We start from the raw sequence: 22432 nt of genomic DNA, 5'->3' as shown, positions 1-22432 counted from the left end.
GGCTTCTCAACTTTATTTACTTGGCACCCGTGGAATTTCAGATAAATATTGTTTCATTTTTGATGCCTGTGGATCAGCGCTCTAGGAAGCGTTGAAGGTCATTGTAGTGCAGAGTGTTCAACCCGTTCAACGTTATAGATATAGACTACACTTGAAAGTGTGCAGTGACTTGATATTTAACAAGGTCAAGGAGTTCAGTAGAGGAACTGACTGGAACTGAGTAAACACACTGAACAAAGCAGCCGAGTGTAGGGAATTATGAGTAAATACACTTCAGTACAGATGAGTGTAGGGAATTGTGAGTAAACACTCATTATTTTTTATAATCTTTGTGGTGGCACTGGATATTGTTTTATATAGATTTTAAATTTGTTATTAAACTCACTGAGTGAGGATAGACTGTACTGTACAGTGGAACACAGTGTAATTGAACGTGTCTACAATGCCGCTACGAAGAATAACATAAATGCCGGTCCGTAGACTAACATAAATGTCGCTCCATAGCCCCCATATATATATAGGAAATTATTAATTACTGAGTAGCGAACGAGGACGTCAGGTTATAATTAAACTTCCTCTCGACTGACTGACACCCGCAACAACGACAGCAATCCAATCCATATTTAAAACAATAAGCACAATACAGTTCTTCAACCAGTAAGTTAAAAAAATAAATAGTTTATCCATAGGCTACTGCACTAGTTTACGCTATATACTTAACACCTCTACGATATAATGCAACGATGCTGTGCAAGAATGCAACTTGCACACCCACAACGATGCATGCTCCAGTGATAGCTGGTGACACGAGTTATATTTATTAAATTAAGAGCAGGTGTAGTCCGCCAGTGATATGGGCGAGGCCCAGCCAGGAGGAAATGCCGGCGCCAGTGATGTCACCGTTCCCACCACAGACTGACAGACTGACTGACACACACACACAAACAGCGAGAGACTGATAAGAGCTACATACCGTGATAAAAAAAAATAATTACTAATAGTACTAGTATTAATAATACAAATAAAAATGTAGCTAATAACCAGACTTTGAGCACTATCACTCTTATTATACTATTATTATAGTCTCTTCAAGATAATCCCATAAAACATGTCGGCAATTTAAATCTCCCAACATTAATATAGTGTGATTAGTGAAAGGTCTAAAACTAACGTAAAATCCTACACTGTGATTAGTATAGTGATAGAACATACTGTATTTTAATTAGAAATATATTTGAGATGCAGTTAAAAATACAATAACAAAGGAACTAAAATAGATGAATTTAGATGGAATACAAGAGTGTTGCCTCGTAAGTATTCATATCGATAAGCCTATCTAAAGCCAGAATTTCCTGAATGTTTCTAAATAACTGTTATTACTTAATTGTCCATCAAGTTGTGTAATTAATATATGCATAAAACTGCACATGTTCCAGTCATAAAATACTATAACAACAAATTATTTTATAATAATAATACAGAGAGTAATCACACTAACATGATGTGTCAATGAGAAAATCCGTAGGAGCCGTGATGAAGGTTCGAACCAATGCGGCGGGTGTTTCCATGTACAAAACTAGTCAACTAGGCCTCGACATGGTAAAAAAAAAAAGGAATGCAACCTGGAATGTGGTCAAAGGGTTTGTGAGCTCACCAGAGCTGCAGGTTGCAATCTCTTGACACACGTCGTCGCCTAGTTGACTAGGCTGCAGAGGAACATGTTGACTAGGCTACGTATGAACATCCAACCACCCGTGATGAGGTTCGAACCCTCATCACGGCTCCTCCGGATTCTCTCAATAATAATAATAATACGGTCTGCTTCCGGTAGAAAGGGGTGGGATTGAACATTATGTTGACTAGCATTGTATTATTTTTTTAATAGGTTAATGCGTTTATAATTGTATGTAATCTTCTTATAATATTAATTTTCATCTTCTTTGTATGTTTATATTTCAAGGAATTTAGTGAAATACTGAGTCTACATTACAGATCTGTTTTCAGTGAACTCTTAAACCCACTGATAACATATAACCAAAATGAATTTTTCATGAATGTAAAAACCAACATCAAATCATATATCAGATCTCATTCTTACCCCGCTGGACTTCTAGGTAGAAATAGGGATTATGCCTATGCACCAGTCTAGATACTGGTGTTATCCCGGACACCAGTATCTAGGAAAACGGCTGATAGCACCACTCAATAAATGTCGGAAATTTGACTCCAGAGCGTCATTTTTTAGCCGAATTCTGACTCTCTGCACCTATTTTCAGTTTCATATTACGAATTTTTATACCGAAAATATGCCAATTACTGAAAACGGCAATGGGTCATATTTTGCCCAAACCCCCCCTGCAGTTTTTAAAATATCTGAAATGTCAGAAATTTGACTCTTGAGCGACATTTTTGGCCCGAATTCTGACTCTCTGCACCTATTTTCAGTTTCATATTACGAATTTTTATACCGAAAATATGACATTTACTGAAAACGGCGATGGGTCATATTTTGCCCAAACCCCCCTGCAGTTTTCAAAATATCTGAAATGTCGGAAATTTGACTCATGAGCGTCATTTTTGAGCCGAATTCTGATTCTCTGCACCTATTTTCAGTTTCATATTATGAATTTTTATACCGAAAATATGACATTTACTGAAAACGGCGATGGGTCATATTTTGCCCAAACCCCGCTGCAGTTTTCGAAATATCTGAAATGTCGGAAATTTGACTCATGAGCGTCATTTTTGGCCGGAATTCTGACTCGCTGCACCTATTTTCAGTTTCAAATTACGACTTTTTATACCGAAAAATATGCCAATTACTGAAAACGGCAATGGGTCATATTTTGCCAAAACCCCCCCTGCATTTTTTAAAATATCTGAAATGTCAGAAATTTGACTCCTGAGCGACATTTTTGGCCCGAATTCTGACTCTCTGCACCTATTTTCAGTTTCAAATTACGACTTTTTATGCCGAAAATATGCTAATTACTGAAAATGCGATGGGTCATATTTTGCCCAAACCCCCCTGCAGTTTATAAAATATCTGAAATGTCAGAAATTTGACTCCTGAGCGTCATTTTTGAGCCGAATTCTGTCTCTCTGCACCTATTTTCAGTTTCAAATTACGACTTTTTATACCGAAAATATGCCAATTATTGAAAATGTCGATGAGTCATATTTTGCCGAAACCCCCCTGCAGATTTTAAAATATCTGAAATGTCAGAAATTTGACTCCTGAGTGTCATTTTGGGTCAGAATTCTGACTCTTTGCAACTATTTTCAGTTTTAAATTGCGACTTTTTATACCGAAAATATGCCAATTACTCAAAACGGCAATGGGTCATATTTTTGCCCAAACCCCCCTGCAGTTTTTAAAATATCTGAAATGTCGGAAAATTGACTCTTGAGCGTCATTTTTGAGCCGAATTATGACTCTCTGCACCTATTTTCAGTTTCAAATTACGACTTTTTATACCGAAAATATGCCAATTATTGAAAATGTCAATGAGTCATATTTAACCCAAACCCCCCTGCAGTTTTTAAAATATCTGGAATTGTCGGAAATTTTACTCCAGAGCGCCATTTTTGGCCTGAATTCTGACTCTCTGCACCTATTTTCAGTTTCAAATTATAAATTTTTATTCCGAAAATATCCCAATTACTGAAAACGGCGATGGGTCATATTTTACCCAAACCCCCCTGCAGTTTTCAAAATATCTGAAATGTCCGAAATTTGACTCCTAGGGGGGATTTTTGAGCCGAATTCTGGCTCACTGCAAATATTTGGAGTTGCAAATTATGACTTTTTATACCGAAAAGATGGCAATTAGTGAAAACGGCGATGGGTCAAATTTTACCCAAACCCCCCCTGCAGTTTTTAAAATATCTGAAATACCGGAAAGTTGACTCATGAGCGTTATTTAGGATCTGAATTCTGGCTCTCATGCAATTATTTGGAGTTGGAAATTACGACTTTTGAGACCGAAAATATGGCAATTAGTAAACGGCGTTGTGTGAAATTTTACTCAAACCTCCATGCAGTTTTCAAAATATTGGAAATATCGGAAATCACAGAGTTATGACATTTTCAATAATAAGAAAATTATTGACTAGAAAATCCACTACGGGCTCACTACAACAGTAGCTGAATGTAAAACAACATATTGACTAGATATTTATTATGAGCTCACCATAGCCCGTGCTACTTGGAACTTATGATCCAAGTAGCTGAATCTAAAAACATATATAACTATAATTATAGAAATATGTGTATGAACAAATCCAGAAGGGCCGTGACGAGGATTCGAACCTGCGTCCGGGAGCATCCCAGACGCTGCCTTAATCGACTGAGCTACGACAGGGTAAAAAGTTAAAACCGAAGTTCTACTGAACTTACTGCATCCCGTAGCCTCTCCGAGGCACAAACCAGGATTTTACACAACTTCCCTCTGCATCCGAGCTATGTCAATAGGCCGTTCTCCCTCTTCGCCCTTACAAAAATATGTGTATATTACGGTTGGTTGTGATTTTGTTCCAATGTTCCCGTGGATGTAGTATGCACTGAACCTAATCGCAGCACGATATCACTGAATGGAGTGCCACAGTTAAGATTTATCGGCACATGTGGCAATATATGTGATGACAGGTAAAAAGGTTGTTATGCTAGCGGCCATATAATACGGCGGAAGCCAGACTTGGACCGGATTTGTGAGAGTAAAGTAACCCGAGGAGACCTCATGGTACACAGAGTGCGCTGGACCGTGACAATGGTGGGGGTATACTCCCCGTCTGGGTGCCGTATTCACTGTATCTGAGTAGAATGAAACCTGCAACAGGCTACGGTATATACCTTGCAACTAGTAGGAGTTGCAACCCTGTAGATGGGTTATGTATCCCCTGCGGCTGACTGATAAAGGAAAGGACTGTACGTAACCTACCGAAAGGACTGTACGAAACATAATGTAAAGACAGAACCTGTCTTTACATTATGAATATGATGCTTGAAACGCTGTTAAAACACAAGGGAATGATGTGCCAATGAGACAAACCCAATTAGTATGCTGTAAATCGTTACTTTTTATGGTCCTCTTTTACAATTAACAATTTGTCTGCTGAACGGGTTTTTTCGAAGATTACAAAGCCGAGGCAGATACAAGCTGTGTGTGTGTGTGTGTGTGCTATTTAATACATTGTCTACATAGTCTCCACGGCTTGGTGTCATAGGCTTTTGATTTAACAGATGTTTCACGGCGTTTAAATATATATCTATATGGCTAATAACAATTTATGTGTTTGGGACTAGATAGTATATATTTCACTAAGACATTTATCATTATATTGAAGACGATGACTCCACCTTGAGGAATGCTATAGTTGCATCAATTTGGTTTCATTGCATATCCTTGAACCAGCTCGGATCGTGGACCTTCGGTTGGTAAGTGTGTCTATTGCAACAGTTGTCCACTTATGTCCATTTTATCAAATTTATGCGTGCAATTTCCTACTGACCATATCAGAGATATTTTTCAAGTCACGAAATAATGTGAAGGTATATGTACCTTCTATCAACATGACCAGTGAGAAATATAGAAGTGTTAACTTTATCATGTGTGAAAGGTGACGAATGTTCTTTAATTCTAAGCAAAAACTCTATTGAGCACCAATCTCTCCTATGTGTGTATCTGGATACCATGATATTGAGACCTATCAAGGAACCCAACCCAAACATCTGAAAATTAAGGAAGTGGCGTAGTTTCATTTTCAGATGAGTGGGTTGGGTGTTGAATTTTGTCACGATATTTTGGCCTACTTTCTGGAAACCTCTCAAGTTTTGAGAGAAGGGAAACTCATTAAGTCGTGAATTTTCATACACACACAATGCTTTTTTGTATTAACATATTCAAGTACAGTACATCTACATTTATGCTGCTATCGAAAACTATGTATGAAGGGAAAGGAAGAAGACCCATCTCACAAGATGGTTAGTCATACGTGAGCAGTAGTCTGCACTGGCAAACTTTGGAAGCACTGTGAGGATATCAAGAACACGAGAGTGAATAAGGTAACGACGATATTGAACGTCCCCATCTCGCAGGATGGTTAGTCATACAGGTAGCCTGTACTGCCAAATTATGGGTGCATTATGAGGCTACACACAAGACAAGTGTATACATTGATCTGAGATATGTTTCTTTCGCTTTCATAACTGGCAATTTCAACATTGGCCAGCTGATATCAGTCACTCTAATATCATTTCCTAGGCATAGAACCATACCATTTGTGAGAATTGAGTCCTATCTGCCAATCTTTTTTCCAATTTAAAAGCCAATTTTGTAGCATTTTAGATCCTTTCCAATTTATTTCTCATCTATTTTATATCATCGGCAAATTTTGCGAATGTTGCTCTTCATCTCCTAAATAGCTGACATATTTGGTAAACAACATAGATAAGAAAATTCAATTTGCATTCCCTAGATAGCCATAGAGTACGTAGAGATGTGATTACCGTATAGGCCGGCATACAAATTTGATGGGAGGATTTAACAAGTGGGGATTGTAAAAGGTCGGTTCTGAAGGACAAACTGAAGTTAAAATTCGAGACAAAGAGTTTAAATAGGGGAAGTTTTGGTTTAGAAGAGAAATATGCAATTATCTGTTTGGACGCAGATTCATATCAGTAAAACAAGTTATCAAAGTATAGAATCATAGAAGCAAATGCATTGGAAAGTTTCGTGCATAGGCTAAATAAGTGCATGAGTGGGAGTGGATGGGTATAAATAGAACTGCATCACATGGGCCAATATAGGCCTTCTGCAGATTCTAATAGTTTTATGTATATTCATATAGTTTTCTCATCTTCCCTATCATCAATGGAGTCCAAGAAATGTGTAAGTACTTCATTCATAACGATGTACTGCCAGGAATCCTAGCGAGGTATCCAAAATTTGCTTACTGTAAGTATTGCACGCATGACTTTAGAGCTGTTGTTGTTTTAGATTCAGCTACTCGGAACAAAAAGTTGTAAGTAGCACAGGCTATGGTGAGCCCTTAGTGGACTTACCTGGCGCAGGAACGGGGCTGTAACTTACTGTAAAGTTGCCGTCTAGTTGGGTGGGTGCGGAGCAAGACTAGTAGCTGTGTGACTCACCATAGAAGTGTCTTGTGTAGTGACTGTCGTGGACCTCTTGTTCAATCACTGGTGATATAGAAAGATTATCGATATGTATATGTATTTGTGTAAATGATTGTATATATATATGTACATGTATATATAATATTAACAATTGTGTAAGCAGCTTCAAAAGTTTGTCACTTGCTTAGCTAAATCAACTATGGGGTTTAGTTCCTGAACCCATTATGTACTGTAACTCTTTCCACAGGGGTGGGAATGGGGTGCATAATAAAGAAAGAAATTGATTTGCCTTCCCTACAGCTCATGCTAGCGTAACCTGTTACTGAGTATATATGATATTAATAGATTATAAACAAATCTAGCTTCATTCAAGGGCTGTAACGCGCATGAAATAACATATCAACACAAAATATACGGTAAGACACTGTCATATATATCAAGACAATATATGATAGTTGGCAAATGTAACACTCTAGGTTTGTGTATTCTTTTCTATCGGTAAATTTTATTGTTTTTCGTTCACAATTGACTAACAAACTTACCATGTAGATAAGTGTTACACAATTTTAGGTTATAATTAACTGCACAAATGATCCACGTTATTTTTGCAGAAAATACTGTATATATTTAGATTTACTTAACAGGAGTTATAGTTGCAATTAGTTAGTGGTATGAAAACCTTTGAATTTATAAATAACAATTAGAAAAAGAAATAATTTAGTGTGTAAATGAATTGCACAACTTTGGCCAATACGTTATTTTATAGTTAATAGCCATCCGCGACAGAGAACAAAGCAATGAACAATTTCTTTCCCTCAAACACACATTATCAAGACGCCAATCACATATTTATATGGACCTACGCAGTATAAGTTACCTATTGAAAATAAATAAGAGTATACGAACCATTGGCTTATAAGTTCGGCCATTTGACGTATAGTTCACCGGTGACGTCACAACCCATGTAAACAAGATCAAATAATAGGTAAAAAAAACTTGGTCTTGAGGCGTAAACATATAGAAATTTATAATGATAAACAAGATGCGATAACTGAACTGTGCGCTCTGTGCCGTACAATTGATATAACGTTAGTGTGAGTGACTTTGAAGTAGCAGAAGTGTCGTGCGAATAATTATTAATGTTTGTGATTGATGAACTATTATAGACATAAATTTCAATGACAATGAATTCTTTGCCACTTTGTCAAGACTAGAATCATGACAACAATCGGTATTAAAAGTTTTTTGAAAATAGGTATCAAGCTCCCTGTAAGGGGCTCGAGACCCTATGGGACGGCCATCGAGTCCCTAAGAGGCGAGGAGATGCGCGCTTGTTGAGTGGGTGTGCGCCATCTATTGGCCGGCGGCGGCCGCCTCTCGTGGTGTTCATAGTCTGTGATTCTGCACTAGTGAATGGAGATACCGACACCCAAAATTCACTTTCGTAAATTGCTCAGTTAAATACGTGAGTAAGGGCGCTGGGATTCCATCGCTACCTAAGTTATCGAAGGTCGGTGGAACTGGGGTTTCGTGGGCCCGGGGCGTCCAGACAGGTGGTTAACGCGCTAAAACCAATCGCATATCCAGTCGCCATTTTGGTAATTTGGGACCCCTCCTTCTGTCAGCTGTACTGTCTGTTAAATTGCGTCTATTGCATCACTGATTACTTCCAAGTGTTGTACCTTGGCCACAAATGTTCATTATGTATTTGTCTCGGTCTTCATCGCGCTTGTGAGTGTCAACAAGTCGATAGGAACGTGGGATGAGGGATTGTTTTCAAGTTACTCTTTGTAGAAGCTGGTGAAGATGGGTTAAGATATTTTCATTATTTATACATTGCACGGGATGTTGTGTAATATTGTGAGGCTGACCAGTCGCTCGTTCACCACACCTGTTGTAAAGTAGGCCGCGGGGGAGGTCGCATAACTCGAGGCATAGGGAAGAACTTTAATAGGAAGAACATTTGTGCGGCTCCCAGAGGCAGAACAAACAAGGTTGTGTGTGTGTGTTCATCACAGCCGGACGGTAATACTGACCTCCTCGTTCACTCTGACACACTGTGTTGCTCTGTTTACCCTGGAACACAAACCATAACAAACCTTGCAAGGTGCTTCTGTTTGGCTATGTATTTTGGGTTGAACCTTTGGCTGCTGTCATTCACAGTCAGGCGTGTCTATCTGGTGCTGTTTTGAGTATAGCAAAAAGATTGACAATTCTTGTAGTAGTTTTGCTTTAATAATGTTTTCAATGGATAGGGGACTACGGGTCAGGTGATGGGAGGGGACTTTATGTACAGATTTTTAAACATCACATGCCATCATATACCACAGGATGTGTTAAGTACATTATATATTATTATATATTGTGTTGGAGAGTTGCAAAATACACTATATAGTTTTTAAAAGGAGAATTAATGTAGAATAAAGGGTGTCAAACACCTGATTACAAAATCACCACATGGGGAGGCCAATTTTATTTTTCGTGTAGGAATTTGACATTTCCTGTGCTAATTTTTACTATAGATTCATTTAGATGAACCTTTTTAATGTGTGAATAAGACTAGTCATAATTAAACTTTCATATGAAACAACATATAATAATGTTACTCAGATTAAAGAAACTAGTAATGTCTTGACACTTGGATATGTCAACCTGTCCCGAGGCTAGGCTCGTCCAACCAGCGGTCGTCCCCAAAGACACATTCATCAATTTTAACATGCTTTGTATTCAAAAATTGTATTCAAAATAAAAATAAGATATTTGAGATTTTCATCTTGATTATCTTAACATAATAGAATATATTGAATAGTGAGGCCCTAACTTAGGTGGTTAGGTTGTGTTGGCAATTATTGGTATTTGCAGTATGTGGACAAATCATTTAGAGGTCTGATTTGAGGAGAGGAAATGAACAAAACACTTTTGAGGAAAGTACATGCATCATCATTTGTGTGTAAAATGTTTCATTCATAAATGGGGAAGGGGTTTGGTGGTGGTTTAACAAGCATTTGGTCTTTGTTACATACAGGTTGGAAAATAGGGGTTTTTATTCACACAGTAACTACATTCGAGCATAACTTGCACAACCCATTTATAGAGAGAAAGCTAATACTGTACTGTACTGAGGTACGTTTACAAAGAACTAATCAGTATACCAAGCTGCATGCTAAAAAATGAATATTTTTGGTGAGCATACATTATATAAGGCGAGAGAGACAAGATGAAAAAAAATTTCTGTATCTAAACATCCCCAAAGTGGATGAAGTACAGTATTTGCCTTTAGACTGATCACCTTGGTTCCTGTATAATTAACCATATGTATATATTACAACTTCGTGTTGTAAATTTTTTTTCCAATGCCTATTAATCAAGCCACTAAAACCCCTGTTTATGAATGAAGGTGCTTTTTACGTGATTAGTGTCATGAAAACCTTTCTTCATTATTGCTTGGCTCAGTTCGAATTGCTCCTCTATAATGGTTCACAAATTAGGGGGCCTCGTAGCCTGGTGGATAGCGCGCAGGACTCGTAATTCTGTGGCGTGGGTTCGATTCCCGCACGAGGCAGAAACAAATGGGCAAAACTTTCTTTCACCCTAAGTGCCCCTGTTACCTAGCAGTAAATAGGTACCTGGGAATTAGTCAGCTGTCACGGGCTGCTTCCTGGGGTGTGTGTGTGTGTGGTGTGAAAAAAAAAAAAATAGTAAACAGTTGATTGACAGTTGAGAGGCGGGCCGAAAGAGCAAAGCTTAACCCCCGCAAAAAACACAACTAGTAAACACAACTAGTAAACACAAATGTACTACAAATAAAAATAATTGCCCACTGAAGTGAAACTTATTTTAATCTTTGCTTAAATATACAAAAATTATAATGCATATATTAATTTTGACTTTAAAAAAGAATTTAAATACACAGTATGTAAAAATTTACAAATGCATCTTTGGGGTCAGCTGCTGCTCGGAGGAGCAGATCCTGAGGATGAGTATAGCCTGAGGATAGGTTGAAGGATTAAAGTACTGTACCAATAGATCTCTATTGTATTTAAAATTTAAGTACAGTACTGTATTTAAAAGTTGATGCCTGGTACAGGAAGCTGCTGCATTTCCAACTCGTTCCTTCCAGCCGTAACATTTATCTGCTTAGAGTAGGAGCAAGTTGGGAATGGATCGAGTTGATGAGGCTTGATATATTGTGCCATAATAGTACAGTATTTTGAAAGTCGGTGGTGTGACCCATTACAGGGTTGTATAAATTATTAATTTGGTTACTGCTGATCTAGAAATTTTGTTTATTTGCAAATATATAGAGAATTTCATTTAAGATTTATACAGTGTTGTAATGCTGTCAACATAGTACAACATAGTATGTTGGTTTTCTTTTATTGTGTTTTTATTTTAAACCTGGTTAGATTAATAATTATAATTTTTTGTGTGGCTCATTTTGAGCACTACAGTCATCTACTGATAGCAGAGGTAACCCGTTATAACCTTGAGTACATTATTGTAAGCTGCAGAATGAGACCATGAGATCAGACTGTTAGGACAGGGAGGAATATTATTGCAGAATGGCAAAGAAGTGTGTGAAGAGAACGACAAGAGGTTTCAGGTCTAAAAACTGAGAGCAGATGGCCTGAAATAACACCAGAAGAATTTAATTTAATGAAGTGGTAGGAGGACATCCTGGTGGAACTGGATGCAACAATAGCCATAGGACCAGACCAGATAATGGTTACTGAAGGAAGTTGTAGGGATTTTGTTACCCATTAATTATAGTACAGTAGTTATATTACTCTAAAGATGGGAGAGCTACTGAAAATCTCCAAAAAGGCAAATGTAGTTCCAATATTATAAAAAGGGTAAACAGACAAAAAGAAAATGCAGAATAGAACAGAGATGCCATAGGCACAATCAGAGAACACTATAAATATCAGAGGTCCACGGTTGTTCAACATCTCGGCGAGCATAAGAAATATTGCGGGAACAACCGTGGATATCATCAGGAGAAAATTAGATTGTTTTCTTCAAGAAGTGCCAGACCAACCGGGCTGTGGTGGGTATGTGGGCCTGCGGACTGCTCCAAGCAAAAGCCTGGTGGACTGTGACTCTTGCAAGTCAAGCCTGGCCTCAGGCTGGGCTTGGGGAGTAAAACTACAGTACTGTACTCCCAGAATCCCATCAAGCAGGTATCAGACATGGTCACATGAAGCGTCAAACTATAAACCTGTGCCATTAACATGCATTCCAAGGAAAATGCTGGAAAAAGTCAGATAAAGAACTGAACATTTGGGGAGTAAATTTTGACAGGCACAACATTAACAAACTTGATTGAATTGTATGACAGGGTCACCAAAATAAGACAAGAGAAGGAAAGATAGGTAGACTGCATTGTCTTTGACTGCCAGAAAACTTTTGATAGCTCACAAAAGATGAGTACTCAAGATGGAAAGACATGTGGGGGATAACAGGAATGACATTGGTCTGGTACAAGAGTACGTGATGGACAGGAATCGATTATAGTCAGGAGTGAAAAGTGGTGTTCCATAGGGCCCTGTCCTAGGACCATTGCTGTTTCTAATTTATGTAAATGACCTCTCCAGAGGGAAGGAGCTCTTGCATGTCGATGTTTGCAGATGATGCAAAGTTAATGAGGAGAGTAAGAATGGAAGAAGACCTTGACAAACTAAAGAAGTGGGTAGATAAATGGCTGCTGGAATTCATTCCAAGTACAGTATAAAGTAATGCATATGGGCAAGGAAGATAGCAGACCTGTATTTAACCTCACCATAAAGGGACGACAGTTTCAAGAAACGATAACGGAAAGATCTGAGAGTTGCGTGATCCCAACGTTAACACCAGGCACTCATGTGATCAGGGTAACATCCAGCATATAGTAAGCAAGCAAACCTAAGAACATCATTTAAGAATCTAAACAAAGAGGCTTTCAAGCCCATATTTGCTGTTCATGCAAGATTATTACTTGTGGATACAGTACCAACATGGAACCCACACCTTGTGAAGCACATAAAGATCTTAAAGTTGAGAGATGTACAACTAGATTAATACTGTACCAGAATTGAGACGGCTCAGCTGTGAGGAAAGATTCGAGGAACTGGCTCTCGTAGCATTAGAGGAGATAAGAAAGGGGGAATATGATAACTATGTACATGAAAGATCCTGAGGGTAATAGATGAATGGACATAAGAAGCCTATTTAAATTAAAAGAAGGTAGGATGGTGACATCTGTGTTTGCTGGACTTGCAATTGAATCGGGTACTAGTACTGTAGATGAAAGGAAGTTCTCATTCCCTGTATAAGTAGGTAGTGAGTGGAATACATTGAAGGAATAAGTTGTTGAAAACCAATTCCATCTACAATTTTAAGAAAAAATATGATGAAAACATTGATGTTAACTCTTGACAGCGGCTATGGATTGTGAAGAATATAGGTCATACCCGCCTATGGAGAAAATATATAAAATTAAAAAAAAATGATTTTTCATTATAGAATTTTTAATTTGCGTGCAGAATGAAAGAAAAATACAAAGTGAATATTTATCGTTTCACTGGGTGGAGGTACAGTACTCTGTAAGTCTGCGTGTGGCACTTGACGCCTGATGCTCAATTTTACTGACATTACCTGATTTATTCTGATGTCTTACTGATTTTCTTATCACTTGTTTTTCTTTATTTACATCCTCAGAGCTTTTATATCCATATTTGTATCACATGTAAAACCCAGACAATAATTGTTTAAATCATATGATGACCGCATTTCCCTAGTAACATTCATGATGAAAACTGCATTTGTAGTGTATTGGTATAAATGGGGTTTGGCAGGTGCATGGAATGGACTTTGGCCTGTGTTTATGAAGATGCGCTGCAGTAGTCAGTCGGGTTTGTTCTTGTTTCGCAGTTGAAAATTCTGAATACGAATCCCTGAATGGAACAGAAATTGTTGGCGCATGGCCTATCACCTAATGTCCTGTTCACCTAGCAGTAAGTAGGTACTCAGGAGTTAGTCAGCTTGTTGTGGGGGTTTCATCCTGGTCAGGTTCAGTAATTCGCCCTTTGGGTGGGGGGGGGAGGGACCTCGGGTATAAGCCTAATGTGCATGAATACACTCTGCCTGCCTGTCCCTCGACACAATGAATTACTGTATAATTAATTATGCGGAAATAAAGTAATTCTCATACTTATATCCATGGTCATTGCAATTAATTCTTGGAATCATGTGTGCATTTGTGGACTTTTAAAGAATAATATTTTGAAGCATCGGTTGTATTGTAATAATTGATGTCTAGTTCACACGTGTCTGTCTTAGACTAAACAAAAGTATTTAAGCGCACCCTTGGAAATATACCTTCTCGAGAGCAAAACTGTCTTGCACTTCCTTGGGTTCTCGTGTGGGGAAAGGTTTTGAATATGGGGGCAGGGGGAGGTTTTGATTACAAGGATGAAATAATTTGACTGCAGGGACTGGAGGGGGTGGAGGCTTTTCTCTAGGGACCAAGGGGGGGGGGGGGTTTCTCTAGGGACCAAGGAGGGGGGGGGTGGCTTTTCTCTAGGGACCAAGGAGGGGTGGAGGCTTTTCTCTAGGGACCAAGGAGGTGGGGAGGCTTTTCTCTAGGGACCAAGGAGGGGGGGGAGGCATTAGCTCCAGGGGACCGGGGGAGGCTTTGACTGGGGACTGAAGGGAGGGGGGTGGGGATGCTCTGACTCCAGGAACGGATGGATGATTTCACTGAAAATTGTGTACTGTATTTAGTTCTTAAGCACATTATCATCTTCCTGTTATTTTCACTGCATCTTTACTTTTGTTCCATTTTTTGTCTTCATAATTTTTTTTTGTCATAAATAGGCATGCATTCATAATATATTTTTCTTCTTAACAGCCCAAAGTGGATGTATGGTTAGGGCTGTGGCATCTGGTCGTGCCACTGGGTGAGGGAAAGGCCCGCACCGGTGCCACACGACAGCGCTATGACCATCGCTATGATAGCCAATCAGGACCCACAGGAGGGGCCACCTAACACCCCACCACAGGTGATGTTGGAAAGCCATTTAAATTGGTTATTCTGCCAGGTGTATCATGTCCAGCACATTGTTGTCTTTTATACTCAGCTGTTTCAATGCAATTGACTTCATAAAAAAGCTTCATAAACTTCATTTTTTGATTGTATACATTTGCACCTGCATATCGTATTATGTATTGCCTTCAGTACAGTATTTGTTTTGGGTAGAGAGCTGTGCTCATGGTATCCTGTTTTCCTTGTTTAATTTATCATGAATAATTAATGAATCTACCAGCAAGAATTCAATAAGCATGATTAAAATCATGATGTTTTGATTACTTCAGTTATTTTGAGTTTCATATTTTTTCTGCAGCCTATTGGTGATTGTCTAATTATTGAATAATTATGAATAAGTATAATTACTAGTTTTCAGAATTTCATACTTCAAAACTTACGGTATTTTGCATTTACATTCATAGAATGCTATTTGCTCGATAAATTTAAGTGGAAAAATGTGTAATTTTCAGTTAACTAATGATATTTTTGTTTTCTCTCAGGGTGGGGATGGAGAAGTGTTGGGTGAAGGGGAGGGGGAGGATTTGGGTGGTGGGGAACCGGACTTTCCCCTGGCTGACTTGGCCCGACTAGACGAGATGATCCACCGTCAAAGATGGGTGGTTCCAGTCTTGCCCAAGTGCGAACTGGAACTGTTGCTCGAAGCCTCCATCGATCTATGTACACGGGGTTAGTATAAAGTGATTTACGTCCTGTTGAATTTGCATGATAGTTTTTCAACAGGCAATAGAAAATAACCATAGGAGTAAGTAAATATTCCAGAACAAGATGGGAAGGCCATGGTTAAATTGAGTACTTTACCATTTAAAATGTGGCTATAAAATTGTAGTGCTATTGGTTTTAGTCAAGAATAAGACACTCAAAATACTATTCTAATTTGTCTCTGGTTAAAAGTAAGTTAAAATCTCTCATTTTTGCCTATTTTACCAATAGAAAATTTAGACCATGCAAATTAATTATGACCTGTCTATTTGTCCATGTTATCTGGAAGGCAAGATTTGCTAATGTTCTCTGTGTACGTTTGATTACAGGTGTAGATACAAGGAGTGAAGCATGTCAGAGATTCTTCAGGGAAGGGTTGACAATTTCTTTTACTAAAATTCTCACTGATGAGGCTGTGAACAGCTGGAAGTTTGAAATTCATGTAAGTATATTGATTTATCATACTTATTTTTACGTTTAACGTTATTGTACAGAAACGAGTTTGAGTGCTTTTGTTTCTTATTCCAATGTTGGTCTTCATAAAGTGGAATACCAGATGATTTATTTAATTACTGCTAGAATGTACAATACAGTACTTGTTTTAAACATTTGAGTGAGTCAATATTTGGTAGTACTGTATATCAATTGGAATAATGTGAGGTGCTCAGGTTGAATAATTCAACCTGAGCACTCCCATGCCATGCCCCTTATCTCTGGACCACGACATGGTAAGGTGCGTGGCTTGGGAGTACCAAAGTCGAGGGTTCAAATCCCCTGCATTGCTCCAATTGATTTTCTTGCCGATATATATTATGTTGTTGTGATATCCTTGTGTAATATTTGCTAGTGTTAAAGTTTTATTTAGGGTTTATTGGCCCATAATTTAAGAAAATAGTCATGTGGATTTTAAATTTGCAGAGATGCATCCTAAAGAACTGTGAGAAGTTAATAGAATTAGTTGTAGTGAAACTGCACCAGGACTGGTTTCCTTTACTTGACCTTCTTGCCATGGTGCTCAGCCCTAATTCCAAGTAAGTAAGGGTATTCTTTGTAGGTTTGTAAGATATATGGTATGTATACAGGCTTCTGTATATGCTCTTTATGTATACAATACATACTGAATATGCAAAAAACCACAAGAAGAATAATTAATAATATAATTGTCATATCCCCACGGACACATTTTTATGTAATAAATGTTGTTTGCGTGTCGTGTTTTGTTTTTTGCATGTACAGACATATATGCTATATGCAGTAACATATATGAAATATACAGGATATTCCTGTGCAGTATATGTAAATATAATTATAACTGATCATATAGTTGGGATTATGTAATTTGAATTGAGAATTTTCTAGCAAAGCGTATAAGGTTTACAAAAAAAAACGGTGATTAAACTAATATAGAATATAGTGTTATAATGAGCTATTCAGTGGTGGTATTCCTGTATGAGTTCAATGATTATAAATGGTTTTGTTGTCTTTTAATGTTTGTTAAATAAACCTAACCCATTGGTTGTATTTAGCAATTACACTTGCCTGATAAATGAGTGAGCATTCACTGCTGAAAGCAATTTTACCACATGCCTTTATAAATTAGTTTCTGCTAACCGTAACATTTATCCAGACATCTAGTCTTCAGGACACGTTTTGGACCAGTAGTTGCAACCGTTTTGTCGCTACAGAAGAACACATCTTTGCATGTGGTATAGCTAAATACTCAGATATACAGTACCTTGTTCCTCTTTAGGATTCTGGAACCATTCGAAGTTCAATGATTGTCTATGTGAAAAGTGCAATAATTTTTCTTGAAACAAGAGTTAAAATAAGAAGATAATAGATTGCAGGGAAATTATGGCTACAATTATGTTTCCCAACTAATACATAAAATTCCTTGAAGAGTAAGCAGTGGGAATATTTATGGTCTAGTATTTAGCTACTTGGAATATATTTTTTATTAGAAAAAGTTGACAAGTTATTTTCTAATTAAGATTGTTTTATTATTCCACTTCAAAGCACATGTAATTATTTCTGTAAATGAAAACAAATTGCAAGACTATAGATATGTATATTTGTATGTACAGTACTGTGTGTGTATTTTTGTTTAGCTCCATTTATATTTAGAAATAGGACAGCAGGAGTGGTGCAGCCAAAGGGTTAATAAAAGTCTAATTTGCAGTGCATTAGATATACTCAACTTGGACAGCAATGATCTTGCGTCATGCAGGTTGGCGTTCAATCCTCCTTTGGTCCAAGTGGTTGAGCACCGCTCCTTTGTCCTCCTATCCTGTCCTCAAATCTCTTCCTTGGGCAGGCGATGAGTTACAATAACATGGCTGAAGTATGTTGACCAGACCACACACTAGAAAGTGAAGGGACGATGACGATTCGGTCCGTCCTGGACCATTCTCAAGTTGATTGTGAGATCGACTGGAGAATGGTCCAGGACGGACCGAAACGTCGTCGTCCCTTCACTTTCTAGTGTGTGGTCTGATCGACACTCTTTCTTGATTTAGTGCTCTCCTCATAATTACCTTCAATAATTATTGGCACTAATAATTAGTGCCAATCTGATTTGGTGCTCTTTTCATAATTACCTTTGATAATTATAATATGTTTTTCTTGCTTTAGGTTTCATACGTTTAATGGAACACGCCCTTCAGAAACAGTACCACAGGGGTCACAGATCCCAGACTATGAACTGTTTGCCCGACCACCTGATCCCAGAAATCCCAGAGGTTGGCTGGTCGACCTTATCAACCTTTTTGGCAAGCTTGGTGGCTTTCAGATCCTCCTAGAAAGATTTCAGTCGGGCAAGAATCTTTCTGTTCCTGTAATATGTGCACTCTTACGACCATTTGGCCTCTGCTTTGAGATGCTCACAGTACCTACTATAGAGAAATACTTCATGCCTATTGTAGTAAGTATAAGAGTGTTCATGTAATTTGAGTAATAAAATGAAGATATTTTGTTGCTTTGTATACAAATTCACGTAGAGTTGACTCGATTTTTTTGCAGTATTTTATTAAGTTTGTCATTCGTTCAATGTTTAACTCAACAGGAGGTAGTTCCAGCCTTTCTAGAGAATCTTACTGATGAAGAGTTGAAGAAAGAGGCCAAGAATGAAGCCAAAAATGACGCGCTTTCTGCCATCATCAAAGCCATAAAGTGCCTGGTATCCCGAGTGCCCAGTCAAGAAGAGACTGCCAAAAATCTTGAGATTTTTAGACTAAAAATGATACTCAGGCAAGTAGATAAATACTCGTCAAGCAGGTATCATGCAGTACGTTATTTTACCAGGTATAGATTAAAGTACTGTATTGTATAGCTTTAAAAACAAAGGGGTGCATAACAAATAGATGATTTTTAGTTCGTGCATTGGTGTTAAATTCGTATATGTTGAAGAGAGCACACAATGCTGAGTGATGTCAAGAAGCACCAAGATGAGAGTAGACCTTAGACTGTACACATATATTGTAAAGAATATTTTGCCTGTAAGGAATCTTGCATGTGAAATATTGTATACAAATAGTCTACTCTAAACTATGGGGGTTTTCTACATGATTAATTTCAAATAAAAAATTTGTTTGCCCATGTTACATCTAAAACATAATTGTGCCAAGAAACTTGGTAATATATTTGTCTTTAATAAGGTTTTTAAATTATCTTTTTAATTAGTTCTACTTTAGCATCAATTAGATGCTTTCATTTCATGTAGAGTGCACGAACTCTTAAGAAAGGGGATGGGGGAATTTGTAAGGTGGTAGTTGTGTACAGGAGAACAGCTGGGTGAAGGAGGCCAGGTATGAAAAGTGACCTTAGCTGAATTTAAAATAAGATGAGAAAAAAAAGGGAATTAAGAGAGGGGAGTTTGAAAGATGAAAATAAAGTTAGCTGTATGTACAGCGTGCATAATATGCAAGGATGGTTTCCTCATGAGAATGGAATGCTGTAAACTGATTTGTAAATATAAATAAATGTTCTTAAAGAGTTGTTTGCATTTCAGGTTATTGCAAATTTCATCCTTCAATGGGAAGATGAATGCCTTGAATGAGGTAAATAAGGTGATCACAAACGTGTCCTATTACTCACATCGTCATGGACCTGTTGAAGAGGAAGAATGGTTAACTGCAGAACGCATGGCGGTAAGAATTTTTCTCGTCCTTTGCTGTATCTTGTTAGTGCTAAGTGCTTTCTCTCAATTCTGTGAATGGCTGAATAGAACATGTGCACGTGCCATGCTATGCTTTGCCCTTCGTGAGTACTCAAATTATCTTTCAGTTCACTGAAATATAATTTGCTTTCACTTTCAGCTATTTGCTGTGTCAGTGTTCGCTTATTTTTTTACTCTAGACATAAGAAATGGGAGATAAGTAGTAAATTAAATGTTATATTCAAGGGCTTTCTTTTTACTCTTTTAAGGAAATGCACACTTGTGCTTATCTAATTGTCCTTGAGCAATTCCCGTGGCGCAGTGGTAAGACACTCGCCTTGCGCTTCATGAGCACTTTGGCCTGGGTTCATATCCTGTCCGGGGAAGATTAACTGGGTACCAATCTTTAACTGTAGTCTGTTCACCCAGCAGTGAATGGATACCTGGTTGTTAAACGATTTGGCAGGTCATATTCCGGGGAAATTAGGATTAAGGACCTGCATGAAACGCTATGCATGCAACCCGTCCTCTTAAAAATGATGTCGCTTTTCGCTTGTATGTGCTACGGCTGAAAAAAGCTGTAATTTGAAAATGAAAAATAATTGAACAAAAGAATTTGGATTTTTTTTTTTTTCAACATAGCAAGTTAAGGATCCCCTGGTAGATTAGGAGGGCAGGAAGTTCTAAGGTTTCAAAACGTCGTGAAAACAGTTAATTGAAAGTGTCCTCTCCTAACCTAACAAAATAAGCCAGAGGAGCCAAAACAGAAAACAGGACAGTACGTCATTTTCGTTACCCGATTCCATTTTAAATTACGTCCTTTTTTATCCCGAGTGCGCATACGAGCGAAAAGCGACATAATTTGTAAGAGGACGGGTTGATGCATGCCAGTGGCTTTACAAGAATGTAAAACCTCTTTGTATGCCTTTATTGCTATTGTACTTGGTAAATTCATACCTTGTGACTTTTCACTTCTCTGCAATAATTAGTTTTGAGGCTATGAATAGTGGCTAATTCCACTGCCTCTGTTTCATGTTATATTGCTCTTCTTTATGACTTTCACTGCTCTTGAGTATTTCTTTGATTCCTCTGGCTTATTTCTCCAGCTTCCACTTGAGCCCACTCGTTGATTCCTTGCCTGGAAAACAAAAGCTTCACTTGGTTTTATTGTATTTGGTGTGGCTGCCATGCTAAATCTGTATATTCTAGAAGTGTCCAAACGTATTGTTGAAAATGCCTTATTAGAGTTTGAAAGCCTTCCTTGTGATGGCAGGTTTTGTCATTGTGTATCTTTTTTGTTTTAAATTGGCTGTATGCTAACTATTTTTATATTTGAAATCAGATGGTTTATATTATCACTTTATAAATATATATTAAAATTTGACAGGAGTGGATCAAGGAAAACCGTGTACTGCAGATAGTGCTTAGAGATTCCCTTCACCAACCGCAGTATGTTGAGAAGTTAGAAAAGATTATACGCTTCATCATCAAGGAAAAAGTGAGTATTGAGTGTATATTTCAGCATTGAACATGTACGATGTATGGCTCCTTCTAAAGCTGGGCCAGTGTGTGTTTTTGCAGTATTATGTAAATTTAAATGTTCCTTTAAATTATTGCAATGTGTATTTTATAATTTTTTCAAGGCTTTGACACTGGAGGATTTAGATGACATCTGGGCAGCACAGCATGGAAAACATGAAGCTATTGTTAAAAATGTTCATGACCTCTTGGCCAAGCTTGCATGGGATTTTTCACCCGAGCAGCTGGATCACTTATTTGGGTGCTTTCAGGTAAGTTAGATTGTTGTGTATTCACTCCACTTCTTTCTATTTTGTAAGAAGTTGTGACTGTAGTTACCCTTTACTTCTTCCTCCAGCTTATTCATATTTTTTATTCATATACACTTAGGGGTTACCTTACCCAACCTGTCCTCTTGAATAGTACATGGCATTTTGACACAAATCCTCAATTGCCAAAATGTGATGTACCATAAATCACAATGGCCCGCAACATTGACAGGCTGTTGTGTTTTCAATTCGTGAGGCCCCGGTTAGGTTAGTTTTGAGCAATTTCGAGCAACGTACATTGTTTTAGTGACTTTGCAACTTGAGAGGATGGGCTGCAATACTGGTACTATTCCTTTCCATCTTGACTTCTGTGCTTTCAGTTTCCATTGATGTCCTCTTACTTTCTCTACCTACACTAAACTGCAGTATTTCTATTAATTTATACAAACATATACACATACTCTTATATTTATACTCTTAACATATACATTCCTATATGTTAAGCTATTCATTTTTCTCTTGATCGTTTCTAACTACAGTAGATACAATTTTTAGTGTAGAAAAAACTGTTT

At 37.8% G+C, this 22432-nt stretch overlaps 2 protein-coding genes across 2 annotated transcripts in view; one reads left to right on the top strand and one right to left on the bottom strand.

The window, feature by feature from the left end:
- The window catches only part of LOC123766239 (ATP-dependent RNA helicase Ddx1), a 48427-nt gene extending 40125 nt beyond the window's left edge, over positions 1–8302 (bottom strand). Inside the window, 2 exon segments of the mRNA XM_069319324.1 lie at positions 7151–7198; positions 8042–8302. The gene's annotated coding sequence lies outside the window, so the exon portion shown is untranslated.
- A 161-nt stretch (positions 8303–8463) lies between these two features.
- The window catches only part of LOC123775067 (ubiquitin carboxyl-terminal hydrolase-like faf), a 73838-nt gene continuing 59869 nt past the window's right edge, over positions 8464–22432 (top strand). The window contains 10 exon segments of the mRNA XM_045769881.2: positions 8464–8600; positions 15024–15174; positions 15701–15887; positions 16250–16362; positions 16839–16951; positions 18552–18840; positions 18982–19166; positions 19927–20065; positions 21461–21571; positions 21717–21863. Coding sequence (XP_045625837.1) covers positions 15112–15174; positions 15701–15887; positions 16250–16362; positions 16839–16951; positions 18552–18840; positions 18982–19166; positions 19927–20065; positions 21461–21571; positions 21717–21863 — 1347 coding nt within the window. The 5' untranslated portion in view covers positions 8464–8600; positions 15024–15111.

This window comes from Procambarus clarkii, chromosome 92 (genome assembly GCF_040958095.1).
Source record: "Procambarus clarkii isolate CNS0578487 chromosome 92, FALCON_Pclarkii_2.0, whole genome shotgun sequence".
Taxonomy (NCBI): Eukaryota; Metazoa; Arthropoda; class Malacostraca; order Decapoda; family Cambaridae; genus Procambarus; species Procambarus clarkii.
Note: the sequence above shows the minus strand (reverse complement) of the source record. Positions and strands in the feature narration are given on the sequence as shown.